We start from the raw sequence: 17,400 nt of genomic DNA, 5'->3' as shown, positions 1-17,400 counted from the left end.
ACGGCCGGTGGTGGCTGTGGAGTCGGTGCAGGCAGAGCTTTGGCGGGTGCTGGATGTGGTGCCTCAGAGTGAGGGTCTGCCCAAGTTATCCATGGCAGGAGACAGATGTATGTATGTATGTATGTATCCCCTGTAGCCAGGGTTAGGGGGATCTGGGCCCTGCTTTACCTCACAGGTGTGTGCTGAGACCACCCAACTGAGCCCACAGGCTGCCTTGAAGGGAGACATAAAGATGGTCATGTGTAGGTTTTAATGGCAATAAAATATATCAGTTACAGCCATATACAGAGTTGAAGCCCTGGAGTTGTGTGCATACACACACACATATATACATACACACACTTATGTACTGTATAAGATTTAGTTTTTAGCAGGAAATAGCTTTCAAATAGAGTACATGTGTTACAATAAATATGCCTTTGCAAGGCAAGTACATTTTGGAGTGCTAGGTACACGTCAAAGCAGAGCCATAGGAAAAAGTGCAGAAGGAGGAAGGCTGCAGCTCTCCTCACAGCATACAGTGTGATTTGGGATGAAGTGGTTGCACATCTTCTTTCTCTGAGTGCTTGAGCACTGTGGCAGTGCCCAGTCATTGCCTGGGATATTGCTGTGCCAGGAGTTTGTGTGGAAGTGCAGTGGGCTCTGCAGCTTGGAGTTGCTCCTGCTTCCCAGGCTCTGCAGAGAGGAGGGCTGGTCAGGCAGTGTCAGCAGTGGGCCTGTGCTCATTGACACTAGTTTGTTTTTTTTTCCCTCATGCCCATCTCACATTGAGATGGGTTTGTGGTCTCCATCTACCTGAGCTAGGAGTGGCACTGCCTCAGAGTGCCTTTGACACAGCTTTCTCCCAGTGTCTACTGGGGAGGAGAACAGCTATTTCTCCAGCCTTTTTGTGAACTGGATGGGAGAATGGATCTAGATTTTAAAACGGGGAAAACCGGACAATAAAACCTGTTGAACTTTTTTAAGCCATGCTGGGTTTCCCTCCAGCACATCACAGTTGTGCTGTGCCTTGAAGGGAAATGGTGCAGATGTGGGAGCAAGTGGCGATGGGGAATGACAGCATGAGGAGCTGCCCTCAGCGCCCATCTCCCTAACTGTGTGTCCTGGGAAGCTGCGGAGGAGTTGCTTCGGGTCTGTGTTGAGGCTTATGTCCCCTGTGGCTCCAAACTGGATGCTTGGCATGTTTCTCAGGTGTTTGTTTACTTGGCTGAGGGAGGCCCAGCCAGGATGGTAAGTGTGTGAGATGAGCAGGAGCCAGGTTGTCTGTTGTCACCTGGAGTGGATGTGTTAGACAATGCCAAGGGCATCAAATATGATCCCTGTCTGCTTATGATGGTACTGGAAATGTCAGTAAGGGCTCCTTCCATCCACCTGGCCCTGAGGTGGAGCTGGATGTCCTGGGGGCCTGAGAGTAGGAGCCTCTCCCTTCCTGCCTGGGGTTGTGGGGTCTCCAAGGGCAAAGCCCGTGGCTGTCTGTGCCAGGGCATGGGCACCACTCTGCCCTCTCCTGTGCCCGTTCAGGAGGAGGCAGCAATGCAGATTCTTCCCGGGGCAAGGCAAGGGAGTAATCCTGTAGAGCTGGGGGCGTGCAGGGCTCGCTGCTCAGGGAGGGGCTGTCTCACATGGAGAAGGAGGAGGGCCAGGGCAGCTGCTGGCCGGAGACTGCTGCCACCTCCCCTGAGCACTTGCACGTCCAGTTTCATAATCGGATTAAGGCAGTGGTATTAGAGGAGGGATGGGTCAGTGGGACAGGTTTACACTGGGGCTTACACGGAGGGGATTGAAGTGTATTTTTTAACCCTGCTCGGGCTGACCTGTGGAGTGGATGCGGCTCCTTGTGTGCATACCCGCGGGAAGATGGGGGGAAAAGTGGCACCAGGCGGTGATGTGCCGGTGATGTGCCGGGGAGGAGAGCAGCCCCAGGCCGGCTGGGGGATGGGCTACGGCCGCCCCTCCCCCCGGGAAGGCAGCCCTGCTCAGGCCTTGCAGTAAATTTGCTCTAATTACAGCCTCCAGCAGTGGGAAACCTCACTTAGAGGAAAGGCTCCTCATGGGGTGGGGGTGGGGGCACTTCCCAGCTTTCCCAGGCAGGCTCTGTTGTCTGAGGCCTCCGCTTCCCCCACCGCTGGGAGGCCCCTTATTCCTCTCCCCTCTCCAGCTTTGCTTCTCTGCCCCCCTTTGATTCTCCTCTCCTTTGAGGCTGGGATTTGGGAACAATGCCCTCCCTGCTCCTTGGCCCCCGGCTGGAGCTGCAGGCAAACAATCGGGGTCGCTTGCTGCCAGGGGCTGGGCCGAAAGGGCTCAGCCCAGCAGCACCTGCCCCGGGCTGGTGGGGGGACCAGGACCATGCTGGTTGTGGCTTGAGGAAGTGCCTGGTGTGATAGCTTATGTGTACTGCATATGTGTGCACACCCTGTTTCCTTCTTGGGGACAGGATGTCTCATCTTGATCCCCTCAGGTTTGGGAAAGCCAGGGAAGCTCTGAACAATTGTGTTGGAGGATGCTTGTTGCAGCAGTAATAATCTGAATGCAGCCATTCTCTTTGCAGGTGGATGATGCGATGCTGATGTTTGACAAGACAACCAACCGACACCGAGGTGAGAGCTGTCTTCTGGCCCTAGGAGGGGTTACTGCAGAGGATTTGCCTCCTGCCTTGCCTAGGGAGGGGTCGGTATCCCAGCAGCAGAGGATGCAGGTCGCAGCTGCTCTCTATCTTGCCTCCAGTCACCCCATTCTTTTGCATCTGCATCTTTTACCAGTGGCCCTCGCAGCACAGAGAGCTTTTGTCCAGTGCGTTTCCTGTGCTGTAAACTCGTCGAGTTGCAGATATGTGAGAGGAGACGGCCCCCTCCTCTGCATGCTCACCTCCGTGGCTCCAGCCTGCAGTGTGTGTCTTACCTTGTCCCGAGTAATCTGAGCTCTGGGAAAACTGACACGAGAGCCTGAAGAGTGCCTGCTTCTCGCCCCTTCCTCGGCCTGGAGCCCACTTGTGCTCCCAGGTCACCTTTTCTTACCCGAGTCCTGCTGGTGGAGTCTGGTTACAGGATGGAGCAAGGCTGTACTATTTGTGCTATACAGACCCAGCCCGTCCATGGGCATCCCTGCCTTCCTGGTCAGTCCTCAGGCCGACTACCTGGTGGTGTGGCAAGGCTTGACACTTGCATCCAACTTGGAGATTTAATGGCAACAGCTTGACCTGCAAACTTAGCTTCAGCCTCTTCCCAGTCAGGGTCAGTAACAGCCTATGCTGGCTGCTTTCCTGTGTGTTGTTTGAAGCACTTCCAAGCACTCCTGCCCCCAGAGCAGCAAGAGAACTCTCTCTTCTGCTCTTGCTGCACTCTGTGCCCTTCAGATTTTTACTTTTTTCTAAAGCCATTAAATCTACTCTGACTGCCAGGCCTCAGCAGTCCTAGGATGTTCTTCCAGCTTCATCTTGAAAGGGAAGAAGCATTAACCCCTGTTCCTCCATGGGTGCCTGCCAGTCACTGGTCCAGTTAGAGCTGTTGCGCATTTTGGGAGGCAGCAGGGAGAGCTGCTAGCCGCTGTGTCAACAGTCAGGGGCTCAGCCCAGGGCATAGTAGGCCTGGTGGGGATCTGATGGGGCTCAGGACTGCTTTTGACATTTTTCTGCTGAATTCCTGAGCTCCTCTGCTTATGGATGTTGAGGTGAGTGGTGTGAATCTACCTGGGCACAGACAGATGGAGGAGTTTATAGCAAGGTGTTTCTGGCAGTGTGGAGAAAAGGTGAGGTATGGGCAGTGGATTCCTGTCTGCTTTTGAATGTTATTTTACAGCGCCAGCTCTGGAATTGGCCAGCTCTGGAAAGCGGAAAGTTCTGCTTAATCCCAGCTTGCTTGCACAGCAAGCTCTAAGACATCCTCCCACCTGCCTCAGTTCTCCGGAAACGGTTGCAGTCAGCTTAGAGTTCAGTCTGCCCACCCGAGCTGGGCTTTGCCAGAACTGTCAGCAAAGGGGTTGGTGAGAGAAAGGAGGTGCGAGCGTGGGCCAGGGGCCAGGAACACGCTGTCCTGTCTTACCCCAGATACAAACCTTACTTTGGTGAAACTTTGCAAATCACTGTGCCTGTATCTGCCTTGCTGTGTGCAGCTGCACTGCTGATTTGTGCCTGCTCACACGAGGCTTTATGGCCAGTGCCTGCGAGGGAGCTGCAGGGTGTTCCTGCTGGTGGGGTGTGTTTAGCGAGGTTGGTGGTGTCCTGGCAAGCAGCTGTTGGTTTCCCCACCGATTCTTTGTGTGAGCATCTGCCCAGATCCTCCCCAGTGTTACCAGCCATGTGGTTTGCCTTGCAAATAGCAAAGTTTAAAAAAACCCAAAGAACAACAAACCTGGGTTTGAGACCAATTGGGTTCAGAGTGGGTGGGAAGTACAGGATGAGTAGGAGAGGAGAATCTGTAAGAGGACAGTCCTGTTCTTGTGCATAAAAGTAGAATTTGCTGGAGAGGGAAGATGAGTGACAGCTGTTTTCGAAAGGGCTGATTGTACTCTCCTTTTCTCCTGCCAATAAAAAAGGCTGTGAGTCGAGAGTTCAAACTGTGAGAGGTCTGACCTGATCAGGGAGTTTTGCTTTTTCTTCAGGATTTGGGTTTGTCACATTTGAAAGTGAAGACATTGTGGAAAAAGTATGTGAAATTCACTTCCATGAGATCAACAACAAAATGGTGAGTGTCTGGGGCAGAACCTGGGGGAGCAGGGACAGAGGTGTGGGAGAGGCAGGGTGCGAGGCACTTGGGTCCTGATGCATCTTCTCTGCAGTGGGGAATCAGATTGAGTCTTTTTCCAAAAATCACAGCAGTCAGTCTGGGGAAGAAACTCACTGTATGGGGGTGAGCAAGCACAATACTGAGTTCTCAAGGAAGAGAGCTAAACTAAACAAGGAATTGTACTGTGCTTGGAGTTTTTGAATTTATACTAAACCTTGTAGTGGCCTGGGAGGGGCAGGTTTTACTTTTATTCAGAAATGAGGAAAATTAGGCTTTGAGGCTCTGGTGCAGGGTCAGGTAGAACATCAAGGGCAACATCATGAGGAGAAAAGCAGTCTTGGAGCTCCCCATTGCCTGTGGTGGCTGCAGAGCAAGAGGGAAGGCTGGCACCATGTGGGCTGGGGACAGCAATGCCAGAGAAGGGCAGCAGGGCAGGCTGACAGCGGTGGCTGGGGTGGGACGTGCTGTCACGCAGGCAGCCCTGCCTGACCTGCCTGTGCTCCGTGGCTGTGTCCTGTGACAGTCTGTGATCCAGCCTGTGACAGGCGAGCCTGATCCTTACTTTCCTGTGGCAGGTGGAGTGTAAAAAAGCTCAGCCGAAGGAGGTGATGTCCCCAACGGGCTCTGCACGAGGGCGGTCCCGAGTCATGCCTTACGGGATGGATGCCTTCATGCTGGGGATCGGCATGCTGGGTAAGCCCCGGTCAGCTCTGCCGCGCTCCCCCCGCTCCCGGCCGTGCCAGGCAGCAGCTTAGAGGTTTATTCCGGGAGCGGCGGGGCGGCCAAGGGCAGCGCTCCCCGTGCGGGGCCGCCGGGACCTGTTCGCGATCGCAACTTGCCCTCTGGTGGCACCTGGAAAAACTGCAGACGTGCCACCGCCGACCTGGGACAGCCGGGCCGGTCCTGGGACAGCCGGGCCGGTTGGGCTCAGCCCCTGCGGGGCGGCTCTGCCCCTCGGCAGCTCCTCCACGGTCCCGCAGTGCACGTAGACAGCAATTCCTTCATGTGGAATATAGGATGTAACTGCAGAGCTGAGTGTGGAGTAATCTGTACCCAGGCCTCTTCATCCCATACTTGTACAGGCTTTCTGATGAATTAGTTGATTAAAGAGCCGCTAAGCTTCCACTTAAAGCAGTGGTCTGTGTAAATATCCCCACTGCCATTTAAAGACTCTTAAAATGCCCTTAAAGTTCTAGTTAGGTGTTGTCTCACTCTGTTCCCTCCCTCTCAGGTACAGTAAATACTTGTTATTGCAGGGAAAGTTATACATTTATCATGGGACTGTCTTGTAAGGAGAAGTTGGTGACAAGCAGGCTGGGTTTCATGTCTACCAACTCTCCCAAGACAAAAGTATTCAGATAAAAATTTAAAAATTAAAAACAAAAGCCATTTGTAGCCCCATCTTTTGTAGGACCACAAAACCTCATGCCTGGATCTGAGAGTCAGCATGATCCTACCAGTGTGGGTGCTGGTCCTGGCTTCCCTCTCTTCTCACTGTCATTGGAGCCAGGACTGAGCTGACCCAAGAACACTGTTTGCTCAGGATCATTGCTGGTGTTGCTGGGCAGGATGTACTCAGCCTGGCTCTCAGTGCTAAGCCTGCTGAGTAGCAGTTAGTCACTGAACAAAACCCCCAAAAGGGCATTTTTCCACCAATGTTTTCACTTGACTTACTGAAGGAAAATAAATCTCCAGCCTGTGGTTTTGGGTTTTGCCTTTTCTAAGCCATCTGAATTTTAAAGCAGCAAGACTCGGTTTGAGTCACTAGGAAATCCACGGACTCTTGTCTTGGGAGATCTCAAATTAAATATTCATCTGTGAGTCAGTGCCCTGCATTCTCACAGGGTCGTTCCTATAGGTGGTCAGCTTCCTGGGGAAGAGCAGGACTTGTGCTCCTGCCTGTGCCATGAAGAAATGTTCTTTGTACTTGCATTCACCAACCCTTCTAGTGCAAAAGTGACTCAGCCATTCAAATGCCCCCTCCTCCCTGATCTCCCATTTGTAAATCCAGCTGATGCATCAGAAAGCCTTAGTCTGCAGAGCTGTAAGTCTGAGAAGGAAATCTCCATGTCCTTACATGTTTGGAGCAAGGAAAAATTAAATGGGCCTGCTAAAACTCCTCTGCAGGCTCGCATGTGTTGCGTGCTCTGCCCAGCCGCTCTCCTGGGGCTTCTGCTGTTACCCCTCTCTGCTGTCTGATGCCAAAGGATGCTCCTGCTGCTGGTGAACAGCCAGACCTTGCCAGTTTGCAGTAACCAGTAACAGATCCTGTTCTCTTCCCCAGGTTATCCAGGCTTCCAAGCTGCTACCTACGCGAGTCGAAGTTACACTGGCATTGCACCTGGTTACACTTACCAGTTCCCTGGTGAGTGGAGCTCCCTGCTCTGTTCTTTGGTCTGCCTTCAGGTGATGGGAGCCCCTGGCATGATCTATAACCCAGGCTCTGCCCCTTTCACCCTTTTCCCTTTTTGGTCTTTCTTTAAATTGGAGATGGATGTGGAAGGGGGATTGGAGAAGCCCTGGAATAGGTGGGAACAGCTTGTCCTTCATTAGGATAATCCTCACGCTGCAGTGGCAGGAAATGCCCAAGGCTGCTCCCATGTCCTTTCTGCTGGCCTCCTCTGCAGGGCTGCTGCTGTGACACAGAAGGGCCCTGCAGCTCTGCCTGTCTCACTGCCTTTGTGTGTGTCTGTCTCTCTTTACCAGAGTTGCCACCACTCTGAAAGTAGCACAGAATGTTGAACCCCATGTGCCAGGGATCTCCCGGGCACGCAAAAGGCAGGTGCCTGCAGCACTGCAGTTGTGTTCTGAACAGTGCCTGGACCACTAACAGCTTTCACAAAGTATCTGCTGGGCCAGGGGGCTGCAGATCCTCTGCAAACTGGGTGGTTTCTAACACTGCCATGTGCTGAGAACATGGATTCAGCGATCAATGGCTGGAACCTGCTGTGCCGCAGCTGCTCAGAGCTGTGGGCCCTCCCCTCCTGCTCTCTGCCAGGCCAGGGAATGAGGCAGAGCACACTTAGGGGACACACTGTGCTATTGCTATTTTCTAGAGTTGTGGCAACTCTGAGCATCCCTTCCTTACTCCATCCCTCAGTGTGATGGTTGATATATGAAGTTTTGATATTAAGGGCTGGGAATGGGAAGTTTCCTCTTTGTCTGAGGTGAGCCCAGGCTAACTGGCTGAAAGTTGCTGTTGCCTCCTGGCTGTCTGGAAACTTTCCATGAATCTAGCTGTAGTGGCTTCAAGTCCCTCATTGTAAACCTGTGCCAGGCTGAGTGTGGCACATACTGAGCACCCACTGGCCTTGCTGCTGAGAGGTCAGATTGGCTGAGAGGTCAGATTGGCTGGGTCGCAGAGTGGTGCTCCAGGGCAGACCTGAGGCTACACAGTGACGCTTGAACTTGCCCTACCTTGGCCACATTTATTCCAAGGATAAATGGATCCTTTCAGCCTTCAGGGCAGGAGTCCAGCACCTTTCAGCACCAGTTATAAATCAGTTTAAAGAAGACACTGGCCTGGTTGCAGTCTGGTTTCAGACTACGCCCCCAGCAGACCCCGGCTGCTGTGTCTCTGGGGGTCTCCCTCGGGGCGTTTGATGAGTTCCTAAGCTGTTTGCATTTCGTTTTTAGAGTTCCGTGTAGAGCGGACCCCTCTCCCGAGTGCCCCCGTCCTCCCTGAGCTCACAGGTCAGTCCCACTCATTTCCTAAACTCACAAGCTGCAAGGGGAGAAGGGGGCTTTGTGCTGTTTCAGTGGTGTTGCTGCTCCACAGCCTGGTGCAGTTAGACTGGAAATGTGCCTTATTTCCTCTTTCATCTGGATAAGCTCCATTCAAAGCTGAGGATGGAAAGATGGAGAGGCAATCAGAGCCATGTGTATTGCCTCTGAAGAGGGCCAAGCAGGTCCTTTCCTGCTGCCTGCCTCATTTTTAGCTCCTTGCCCTAGGCTGTATGTAAACCAGATATGGAAGCTGCAGAGAGCAGGGTGACTTCAACAGGTTTACAAATGGCTTTAACCTGAGCTGTTGCAAGGATGAAATTTGGAGTGCTGGGAGGAGGGAGAGGATGTGAATACACTCCTGGTTACTCTAATCCCATTTCTGTGGGAAGGAGGGGCTGCAGGGCATGTTTTCCCTGCTCTGAGTGGTACAGTTCCCCAGCTACTCCCATACAGGCTTCCCAGATAGGAGTGAGTGTGGTGGGATCTTGCAAAGTCCTGCAGTTCTTGTAGGGAGCTGTGAAACAAAATGGGAGCTCAGGATTGTTCTCAGTGTCCTTCGTCAAAATGCAAATGCCCTCTGGATCCTCAGGCCCTGGGGTGTGTGCAGTGTGTTCTCCCTACATGATGTTCCTTCTGTCTACTCTCCCTTCCACAGCCATGTTTTCCCCAGCTCTGTCCTGTCCATGGTTTCTGTCATAGAAAAGCAGCTTTGTGTAGCACCCTGCTCCCCGTGTGCCATTTCATTTCCATAGTGTTCCTCCTTCCCAGTGCTTCCTTGCCCCCACCTGTTTCAGGGTTTGAATCTCTCTGCAAAGGGGTATGGAAAACCTTCCTAGGAAGCTCTTCTGGAATTAGCAGTACAAACAGGCTTGAAAGGGAGTTTCTGTGGCACAAAACTATGTTAATCCTCAGGGACTCTCTGTTTGTGAGGATGCTGAGGTTGGCAGGCACCAGTGAACAAATTTCCCTGAGGAAGGTAGGGGAAAACTAAATCCCATTTCCCTCATAACAAAACCCTTCCCTGACACCATGTATGCAGCTGCATAAGCACCTTTGAGCCTTCTGCTTGGCAAGCAGACCAGATGTATGTCCAGTTGTTTATTTACATGTCTGTTTTTCTGCAAAACCCATCACATTTGTAGAGGAACATTGGTGACTTGGTAGGATAGTTTCTCCCTTCATGTCCACCCCCAGCTGTCCTGTGCCTTTTCCTAGCAGAGGTGACTCACCCGGGGCCTGGCTGTCACTGCTGCCCGGGGCGCACCGGAGCTCTGCACAACAAGAAGTTATTAATGCTGCTGTCCTGGCTGGGTGCCACATTAGCTTACAGTCCTGAGTGTCTCGCTGAAGTACCAGCTGGGGATCGTGGCATCCTTCCCTCCCCGAGACGCTTCCCTCCTGTTAAGCAGGCGCTGCACAGCCCTGGCTGGGCTGTGGTTCCCGTGCAGAGGCTGCAGTTGGCCCTGGGGAGGGCAGAGCCGTGCGCTCGAGGGCCCTCGTGCCTTGAGTGGCTGCAGCACACACGGGCTGTGCTTCAGGGCTCTGGGAGGGGAGCCAAGGGGAGGGGATGGCACAGGCAGGGATGCACTCACAGGTGCTTTGTCACCCAGCACAAACCTGGTGTCTCAGCAGATAACACTGCAAAGGCAAGAAGGATTTTTCTTGGAAAAAGAGCTGGAGCTTTTGAGATGACCTTGCCTCGTTTCTCAGTAAAACCACATTCACTCATGTGTTAGGAACTTGCAGGAGGGTGGCTGCCAGCAGCCTTTCTTTCCCAGAACAGCATCTTTGGGGGTGATGTGAAGCAGCAACATGCCTGCATTGGCCCAGGGCCTGTAATGAGCGGCTAACCCAGATAGAAGCCTCCTATGACGTTTGCTTGAAACAGGCTGGTGCCTGCTACTAAATATTCCCTCCTAAGCTAGTCTGGGTTTCAGCCTTTATGCGATTGATTTGTTCTGACCTCTTTTTATGGTGCTCTAAACAGAATCACAGTGAATTTCACATTCAAGCATGAAATGCTGACCCAGTCATTTTAAGGGCAAAGAGAAACATACTGGCTAGATGCCTCCTGCCCCGAGGGCTGAATGCCTGTGGCAGTGGAGTTGGGAATTAGAACTGCTACATATAAATTAAGACTTACTGTTTTAATTAAGCCATTTCTAGTTCCTGCTCCCTAGGTATATGTTTCCTGCTTTTCTACAATGAACAATGAGGTTTTGAGCAATCAGGAGCAAAACTCAATGTGGGGAGAATGGTATGTCTTGAGCAAAGAAATAGGGAGAAAGAGGCTATTAAACTGTTCAAAAATATTAACAAGAGACAGAGGAGGGGCCGAGCCTCAGGATGTTAAGCCTCAGCTGCTCTCCCTGAGCTGTTGCCATTCTCCACATTTACTGCCAAAATCTGGATCTGTAGCTTCAGATTAACTGCATCTTGCAAGCTTAGTAGTGACAGCATACATCTGAAATTGCCCACTTCTCATTCAGCTCTTCCACACCATGCCTTTGGCTGCTCTGGGATGTGAGCTTGGCAGAGCATGGCTCGTGTATTCCCCTGGACATTGGCTGTGCAAAAGAACACTGATAAATTCAGGGCTATGCACTTCCCTGTTGTCATCCTTTAATGTCCTCTGTGGTACATTAAGCCAATACATATATGTGAGCCCAGTATTTTGCAGTAGGAAACGCAGGCTCTCTTTAAGGAGTTTCCCATGTAGCCACAGTGCTCTTGAGATGCCTGTTCCTTCTTTTGCAGCAATCCCCCTCACTGCGTATGGACCGATGGCAGCAGCAGCGGCTGCGGCGGCCGTGGTGCGAGGGACAGGTAACTCCACTTCCCTCCCCAGCACGGCTCCTGCAGGAGCTTTGCCAAGGGGCTGGGGAGGGGGGTGGGACGGGGTTGCATTTTTGGGATCTTCACTCCGTAGTTCTGCTGCCTGCTGTAGGTTCCACCCCCAGTCGCACCGGAGGCTTTCTGGGCACCACCAGTCCGGGGCCGATGGCAGAGCTTTACGGAGCTGCCAACCAGGACTCAGGGGTCAGCAGTTACATCAGCGCTGCCAGCCCAGCCCCGAGCACCGGCTTTGGACACAGCCTAGGGGTGAGTGCTCCCTCTGTGGAGGGAGGGACATGGGGAGTGGGCTGTGTCTCCACGTGGTGAGGGAGGTGAGCAGCAGCAGGCAGCCCCCTCAGCCCACAGTCTGTTTTCTGGCTATGAAATACCACCCACTGCAGCATTGGCTGTGCCACTGCTGAGCCCCAGACCAAGATGGACAGTGCAGAGCCCACATGCTTGGCTTCTGTTGGCTCTCTCTGATCACCACTCAAGGTCCTGATCTCCAGTCCTTTCCCTGATCTAGCTCAGGCTTTGCAAGAGCCCATCTTGGCCCTGACACAGCATTCTGCAGGGTGATGTGATCTTTAGACCTGGCACCTCCAAATGAAAACATTTACTCTGTCGTCTGGGCCATGACTGAATTTGTTGTGTTAGCAATTCTTCTTCACTGTTCTTTTGTTTAAGAGTGGGGTTTTAACTCTTTCTTCACAGGGTCCCTTGATTGCAACAGCTTTTACCAATGGGTATCACTGAAGCTGGGGACCAAGGAGGCAGGAGGTAAGACAGCTTTGAACAGGAGCAGGTAATGAGAGAGAGGAGTGAGGTTCTGAGCTGGTCCCTGTGCTTGGGCTCTCAGCTGAAGCTGTGGATGTTGCTGTGAGGCTCCATGGCCTGGCCCAGCCTGTGGGAGGAGTCCTGTTGCCAGCCTGGGCTCTCTCCTGAACCAGGAGGCTTGGCAGGTTGGGTTCCTAGTGAACACTCCTCATGCTGGGAGTGGAGAGTGTCTTAGTGTCTGGCACAAAAAGGAAGAAAATGAAGCACTGACACAAAAAAAAAAAAAAGAAAACATTTGCAGGGTTGGCCAGAGTCACAATCCAGAGGTGATCTGAGAGACAAGCTTGGCTCTTCTGTGGGGCTGGGGAAGCCTCCACCGTGCAGCTGGTTGTTCTCACTGCTGCCAAGACCAGTCTCTGGGAAGTGAAGTTTTCATCTCCTGCCTGGGAGAAGGGCAGAAGGACAATCTCATCAGTTCTGGTATTGGTCCTTGGATGGGCTAAGAGGGAACTGGTGAATAGTTTTTGTTTGCTTTGCAAATGTAACTGAAGTTAGCTGGCTTAAAATTTTAAAAAGTAAACAACCAGCTTTTCAAAAAGGAGGGCAAAAACTGGAGGAAACAGTGTCCACAGACAGGAGCCCATGGCAGCCTGGCAGGGCTGAGTGCTGGGGAAATGGCTGGACTCTGCTATGTCCCAGCCCTTTAAGGGACAAGGCCACGTCGTGTGTGGGACCTTGTTCCCCAGGCCTGCACATTGCCATTGAAGACAGAAACATCTCTGCTGTGCCTTGTCCCTGTGCCAGTGATGTGTAGAGCAAGACTGTGTCAGGGCAAAGTTTGGGTATTGAGTGTTTCTGTCAGATCACACCAGAAGAAAACCCCAGGAGGAAAGCTGTGGCTGTTCTAGACCCTGTCCCTTCCCTCCCTTGCTGTTTCCCGCAGATTCCCCAGTGACCTGACCGAGGACAGCGCGTGGCTGGAGGATCTGGTGAGCCTCGGGGGATGAGCCAAGGTTTCCTTTCTCTTGAATCAAACTGCACACTGCCGGCTGGCTGCCAGGCTCCTGCCGCCCTGCCCGATCTCTCCCTTTGACCAGACCACACTGGACTGAACCCGAGGAGATCATCTCGCTTTCCTACTAACCACCGACGGTTTACGCTTCCCCCTCCCTGCCCCCAGCCCACTGATTCTTCTTTTATTTATTTTATTAGCTGTTAGTTTTATTTTTTTATTTTATTTTTTTATCTTTTTTGGGGGCTGCCCCTTCTTTTTGTTGTTTGCTCTTTCCCGAGCTAGTAGACATATTTTATGAATTGGCTTTGTGATTGTGTTAGGTAGTTTTCATTGAGGAGTATTTTTATTTGGCTTTGAAACTGTTTTGAATATTTTCAACTCTGTTGTTGTCGTCGTCAGTGTTTTTAAAGCACGGTATGTAACAAGAAGGCAGTTCTGAAGGGAAGAAAGAGACAGAGAGAGAGAGCAAAGGCTGAGAGGAACTGCTGTATTTCTATTTTTTTTAAAGAAACTGTTTTTAATTGTTTCTGTTTTGTAAATGTGAGGCTTTGAAAAGTGTGAAACTCCAAGGATCCGAAAACGTTGGACATCGCTATGGAACAAAACAAATGTATATTTTGCTAAGTGAAAAACACTATCCTTACAGCTGAAAGATTTTTTTTTTCCTAGGTTTAGTTTTACGTGGGGTTTTCTTTTTCCTCCTGTATAATATGTAAATATCGTGAGCTGAACCTGGCTGCTGCCTGCAGCCTGGCTCCAAGGAGCAGCTCCAGGTCCTGGACTTGGTGCCGCAGCGTGAGCAATACTCTCCAGCAGAATCCTGACAGGACTTTGTTCTTTTTTTGTACACCTTTTACTGTAAGATTTTAAGACCTCTGATGAGATGAGATGAAATGAAAAGACTCCATCCCTGGGCTCCGTAGCACCGGCTCTGGGCTGGCTTAGGGAAAGGGCTTTGCCGCCGTTGCTTGTCTTGGTTACTTTGAAAGGAATTCACTCTCCAAACTTTATCGCTTGCGTCAAGATTTCCTGGGAAAGGGGATCCTCCTCCGGAGGCGAGGGTATCAGAAGGGGTGTCAGCCGGGGGGAGATTTGGGTAGTCGTTCTCTGAAGGGCAGGGCTCTGGGATGGGGATTCATTAACAGGGGAGAAAAGCATTAGGGTGGTGATTTGGGGGCGGGTTAAGGGCTTCTCAGGGATTATATGAATTCTAGAATTGCAGCTTCCCGTTTGCTTTACTCTGTGTTCTGAAGACTGTGGGAATTTGTCCGTTGTCCTGTGCGGGGTGATCTGGTCCCTTCTCCAGAACCTGCTGGGGCTTCCCCTGGTATGGTCCAGGCCTCTGCCAACCAGCACTCTGCCAGGGGAGACCTCGAGCAGGAATACATGGGGCAGGTTTGGGTCTGGATTTCAGTGAACCAAAGACCTTGTTAAGGGGGGTGATTAAGCCTTTTATTAAGATGCAGCCAAACTCTTTTCCCAGGGAAATAAAAGCTTCATCTTAAGTTTTAACAATCATTCCCTCTCTTCCCCCAAACTGAGCCCCTGTAAAGGAGATGGGCATTTAGAAAAGGACTGGGAGGGCCACAGTGCCCACAGGGCCCTTTTTCTCTTCTATCTCTCCCCCGTCTGCTGGAACTTGTCCTGACCTGGGCGATGCGTTTGGAGAGTTCTGTTTAGGTAAGAAGGTACTTAACAGATCAGTACTGAAAACACAAAGCAATAATTTTTGTTACTGAGACAAGAGTCTGTATGTCTGTTTTTTTAAATATTTCCTAATTAAAGAAGAGCTGCATTTTATTGGGTTTATTTTTATTCTATATACTTCAAATTTGGGTCTGCGGACAGCGCTTTCCTCCCTCTTGGTGTATGCGCTGAGCTGCTTCCGTGCCCCCTCCAGACATCCCGGGCCAGCTGTGCTGCTGCTGGGCTGTGAGTCACTCTCTGGCCACTGCCTGGAGGCTGGGGCTCTGGTTTCAGGGTGGGCATTTTTTTTAAAAGAAATAAAGCTGTGTTTTTAAGCCAGTAAGTTATTACACTCCAGTGTTTGTTCTCTCCACACCTGTAACCCTTTTTCCAGATTTCAGTTTTAAATTCCTAATAAATTATTTGAAAACTGTCATTCTCTGTCATTATTTGGGGGTGCAAGGTTTTCCGGTGGGGGAGATATCAGGATCTGGCAGGAGTTGCATCCTGCAGCTGCCTTGAGGGTAAAAGCCCCAGGCAGGTCTCTGACTTGTTGTTCTGCTCCCACACTTTGGCAGTGGCCAGTTTATGATGTGAGGCAGATCTGGTTTTACTAGAGATTGTGTATCTTTACATTACAGAGGTTTTGTGTAAGTATTTGTAGGTTCAGAAAAGGAGATAATGTGGTCCTTACAGGTTTAGCACTTACCCTGGATTCAATTGACTGTGGTGGATCAAGGAAGTTAGATGCAAGGAAGTAAAATGTGGAGATGGGAAGTAAAGTCCTTAACAGACAAAAGAGAGAAAGAAGAATTTTAACAGTGTGGAATAGTAGGGAATTCTGCCATAGGGCTTATAAAAAAGTCTTAAAATAATTTAAGGTTTAAGCCTGTAAATTGGAACCAGTTACAGGTTGAAATGTGCTCACAAGTGTACCAAGGGACCAGTAAGTTTGTATACAGCACATGTTGGGGGAAACCAAAAATAGCATTGGTGGAAAAATCTTTACCCTGGTGGGATTTTTCTCATGAAGCACTTGTAATACTCATGTGCTTGCTTTCCCACACTTGGTGATCCTTTTGTTGAACTAAAAATGAAGAAAATTGTTGTTGACTTATGATTTTAAAAAGGCCAGTTGACTGGAAACTTCCTAAGAAACATCAATAATACATCACATACTGAGAAAAAAGAAAAAGGAACCAGACTTCTAAGTTTCATAGGTAAGAAAACAATTTTTTAAATGTTAAAAGCAGAGAAGACAGAGATCTCTTAAGTGGATACTGAAGGGAAAGTTGGCAGATTGATCTGTGGGCAAAAGACAAAATTATTTGTTCTGAACTAACTGTGGTACAGATTGTCCTTTACATCAGCCTTTAATGTTTGTTCAATACTGGGTTAGAACACTGAGAATCTTAAATCAACCCAGCATCTGTTCAGCTGTAGGTAACCCATGAGGGGGGAGCCCCAGAATGGGAGCACTTACAGAGATCAAAGAAGTTGGAATGGATCTGGTTGTTCAGCGCCATGTCTAACTTTCCCTAGATGTCCTATGGGTATGTCAACATCCAGTGGGTACTGTGGGTGCCCTGGTGTAGTTTCAGACCCTGTGAGGAGGAAAGTGTCCTCACCAACCCTTTGGAACCTACTGGTGGGATGTGAGCCCAAAGTTTCCTGCATGAGCACCGTGGTGTATTGGGCTGTTGCAGAAAGGTGGCCTTTGTTTTTCTTTGGTGCTTTGTTTGGTGCTTTGTTTATCAATGCAGACTTGACAACCATGTCTAGGAGCCATATCTTGAGTGTGTAAAAATGCCAAACCTGTAGCCCTGAAAATGCCAGAGCCTCTGGGATCTAAATATGAGCGCACTGTTTTACTTACCCCTGACTGATTCCAGGAAGATTTTTCTTACCCATTTTTTCGAACTTCTTTCAAGGTTCCCAACTCTCCTCGTCTTATGGCATAGAAAAACCAAATGTTCTTAACTGGGTTCTGCTTTGTTGTTGGAGAAACTGCTCTAAGTCACTGAAGTCTGCTGTGTATGTTGAAACTTCTATGCCTGGTTCATTTCCAATGTAGATTGCTTAAGGCCACATAAAACGAGATACTACTCCTTGTTTAAGCCACCTAAAGGTTTTCTAGGTCACTTGGCTCCTATTTCTTATCTAGTAGTACCTCCTTCTCCTCTGTGATTTTAGAGTAAAGAATAGCTTGACTTTATTTTTTCAGTTGAGCTCATGCCAAATGGTCATTTGATGTGAGTGGACAACCTGTATCTTATTCTCTGAATTATGCCAGGAGAACCCATGGAGAGATACAGGATTAATGATATGTGGGATACCATTAAAAGAAGATGCAAGTATTAGTGGCAGGTGGTTATTAGTGTGCCAGAAATTCCCAACGTAACTACCATACTGATATTATTTTTTAGTAGAGAGCCCTTAAAAATATCTAGATCTTTCAGGCTGACTTCTAATAGTACTACTACAAGAATTTAATAGCAAAATCTTAGAGAGCAAATATTTGCCTTTCCAGCTTTTATGGATTTATCTCAATCGGCCTTCAACTGGTCACGCCACAGCCTGCCGCCCACAGCCCCCGATGGAAGAAGTCTGCATTTAGTAACATAAATACTGGCTGTTTTA

The 17,400-nt window shown here is 50.2% G+C and overlaps 1 protein-coding gene across 1 annotated transcript in view; it reads left to right on the top strand.

Annotated features, from left to right (window-relative positions):
• The window catches only part of MSI1 (musashi RNA binding protein 1), a 28,291-nt gene extending 14,321 nt beyond the window's left edge, over window positions 1-13,970 (top strand). Inside the window, exons 5-13 of the mRNA XM_005421482.2 lie at window positions 2,549-2,597; window positions 4,597-4,679; window positions 5,297-5,414; window positions 7,006-7,086; window positions 8,358-8,414; window positions 11,205-11,273; window positions 11,395-11,549; window positions 11,997-12,062; window positions 13,003-13,970. Of these exons, the coding sequence (XP_005421539.1) occupies window positions 2,549-2,597; window positions 4,597-4,679; window positions 5,297-5,414; window positions 7,006-7,086; window positions 8,358-8,414; window positions 11,205-11,273; window positions 11,395-11,549; window positions 11,997-12,038 (654 nt within the window). The 3' untranslated portion in view covers window positions 12,039-12,062; window positions 13,003-13,970. The remainder of the gene's footprint in view (window positions 1-2,548; window positions 2,598-4,596; window positions 4,680-5,296; window positions 5,415-7,005; window positions 7,087-8,357; window positions 8,415-11,204; window positions 11,274-11,394; window positions 11,550-11,996; window positions 12,063-13,002) is intronic.
• The last annotated feature ends 3,430 nt before the right edge of the window (window positions 13,971-17,400 follow it).

The sequence above is a fragment of the Geospiza fortis genome, unplaced genomic scaffold (genome assembly GCF_000277835.1).
Source record: "Geospiza fortis unplaced genomic scaffold, GeoFor_1.0 scaffold408, whole genome shotgun sequence".
Taxonomy (NCBI): Eukaryota; Metazoa; Chordata; class Aves; order Passeriformes; family Thraupidae; genus Geospiza; species Geospiza fortis.
Note: the sequence above shows the minus strand (reverse complement) of the source record. Positions and strands in the feature narration are given on the sequence as shown.